The sequence below is a fragment of the Nematolebias whitei genome, chromosome 17 (genome assembly GCF_014905685.2).
Source record: "Nematolebias whitei isolate Nwh7 chromosome 17, NemWhi1, whole genome shotgun sequence".
In the NCBI taxonomy this organism is placed as follows: domain Eukaryota; kingdom Metazoa; phylum Chordata; class Actinopteri; order Cyprinodontiformes; family Rivulidae; genus Nematolebias; species Nematolebias whitei.
In genome coordinates, this window is record NC_056514.1 from 8,547,841 (window position 1) to 8,550,550 (window position 2,710).

General features: G+C 39.6%; 1 protein-coding gene across 1 annotated transcript in view; it reads left to right on the top strand.

Annotated features, from left to right (window-relative positions):
* ryr2a (ryanodine receptor 2a (cardiac)) overlaps positions 1–2,710 on the top strand; it is a 554,599-nt gene that overhangs the window by 324,071 nt on the left and 227,818 nt on the right. Inside the window, 3 exon segments of the mRNA XM_037691577.1 lie at positions 276–283; positions 330–451; positions 946–1,138. Of these exon segments, the coding sequence (XP_037547505.1) occupies positions 276–283; positions 330–451; positions 946–1,138 (323 nt within the window).

Sequence of the window (2,710 nt, forward strand, 5' to 3'; positions counted from 1 at the left end):
TATATATATATATATATATATATATATATATATATATATATATATATATATATACAGTATATACATATAAAATCAACCACAGCTCCGTTGCATTGTTTTGGCCTTAAGTTGATTGCTTTGAAGACTGAGTCATGTACAGAACAGCCAAACCACCTGCTATGAGTTGGAACCATGGATGGGAAACAGAAAAGTCAAGTCAGCTCAACTCATAAGATTTACTTTGAACTGAAGTCTAAAATCAAATAAGTTCAAGTGAACATGCTGTTGTGTTGCAGTGTTGTATGTACCCAGTTACAACACACCATGTTCTGTTTCTGTCTTGGTCTTAGATCTTCCAAGGCCCATTGGAGAAGTTTTTCCTTTGGTCTCAAACTTGGACAAGTCTCTGGAGGAGATCACGGAGCTGGCAGAGTCTGGCATGAGATACACTCAGATGCCACATGTCATGGAGGTGCAACCATTTTCAAAACCATTATTCCCCCACTAGCTTTGTAGCATGACTAGTCTACAAGCCATCTGCCATTCTGTCCTGAGACTTGCCCAGATTTTTATTGTGAACTGCTTTTTTTTAAACTGTGCTAGAGGCCTTATTTAAAACATGTAGCTGCTGGGACAGAGTGGAGTACATGAGCCATCTGAGACACTGTAGCGATGGTAATCCTTTGAATGGATACATTCATGTTCACACTGCTGCTGAAGACGTACAGTAGGCCCTATACATCGCTGAGCACTTCTGATGATTTTTGTCTAATTTATCCAAATACATGAATTCACTTCACCAGTGATTTGGTCAAATTTTTGTCTGCACTGATTCTTGTATTTAGAGCTGATCAACCATTTCATGCTCCTCTGGTTTCACATAGAGTTGAAATGATGATTTATCTATGGACTTTTGTTTTCTATGTTAATAAGAAGCTTAGAACTTTTTTGGTTTGATTTCTGTAGGTAGTACTGCCCATGCTATGCAGTTATTTGTCCAACTGGTGGGAACATGGACCAGAGAACAACCCGAACAAAGCAGACAGCTGCTGTACATCTGTCACCTCAGAGCATATGAACACTCTGCTGGGAAACATCCTTAAGATCATCTACAACAACCTGGGAATAGATGAGGGGGCCTGGATGAAAAGACTGGCTGGTAAGTATCATCATGTCCAGCATGTTAGGGCACTATCTCACAGGGCTGTGACTGTTCAGTGTTGTGGCACAAACACTAAGGGGGGGCAGGAAGACCCAGCTTTTTGATTTCCATCAAAGTACCCCCAACAAAATGTGGAGCAGAAAATCCCATGTTGAAACAAGTCCAAGTGGTAAAATCTGTCTCAGCAGCATGCACCAGAGAAAAGACAGACACAGTTACTAAAAAAAAACCAACAACAACACAAAACCAAGTGTCTTACTGTACAGCTGTCTGTCTGTTGGAGGTTTGATCCCAGCTGTGAGGCTTCTCAGCCTGTTTCTTGTAGGGGAGGTTTTGTCTGCTATGGTCTGAGACTTACCTTGTCTCAGGTGCAAAATCCTCATGAGGAATTCCACTGCTCTCATTTTGTTGTGGCAGAATGGTGAAGGGAGCCAGGAGGACACAAGTTGTTGCTTTTAAATTATACAACAGCGATATCAAGTAGAACATATTGGGCAATTCCATATTCTGTCTAATCTATGACTGTGCAAGTCTGTCTCAGACTAAAGACACCTTTTAGGTAAAAACGGAACATTTCAACAAAGGAGAATCTGTCCAGAGGACCTGACATCCTTGTTAGATTTATCTTCTTAGAATATTGTGCATGTATAAGGATATATCTAGAAAAATGTCAGATGTGTGCTACTGTTTTTTTTTTTTTACATCTTGAACATTCAAGCTACAAGTCTACAAGCCTCTGCTGCTCAATGAGAGCCCCTGTGAAGGTTAGGGGACATTTTGAAGACTCAAAAATGCTGCTTGCAGACTAATTACAGACATTCAAAACCCACTGAGATGTTGGTTTCCACCAGGGCTGACGATTGTTGAGCACATTTTGCTATCACTTTTGAAAGACACATTTGTTCAGTCATTTATGTAATTTAAAAGTCTTATCAGCAATATTAAAGACACAGATGCAGATAAATTTGTCCTTCCACAAGAATAAAAAAATAAATAAATAGCAGCCAAAAAGCTTCAGTTCTGTCTCAGAAAGTTAGCTTCTTGTCAACATGCATTTTGGCAGATTCCTGTCTGACTTATTGTGTGAGGCTTATGAAGCATTCACACTATTGTGATCCATTTTTCTTCCATATGTTTTTTGGCGCGGTTATTGTTTTGCAGTTTTCAAGATATTTCAACAAATCAAACCCCAACAAAGTTCAGTCAGGTCTTCTGGATGGTTTCTTTTTTTTTTTCTTTTTTTTTTTTTGATACGTTTCATTATTCATCCAAAGGACTTGATCAGTCAGAGGAGTCAACACAAACTGAGTCCCACAAGCAGCACACTCAACCAGTTTGCTGGTGATAAGATGGCTTCCAGGGCCTGCCCTCTCCCAAGTCGACTCCTCTGAGGCAGCCTATCCAAAGTGGTTCAAAACATCAAAGTTCATTTGATGTTTTAAACAAGCTTCAAAGGACTTGAAGTCCTTTGGATGAATGCCGAAACCTCTCAACCAAAAAAAAAAAAAAAAAAGAAAGAAAGTGTAGTGGACTAGGCCTATGTCAAAACTGACCAGATGGACAGAAACT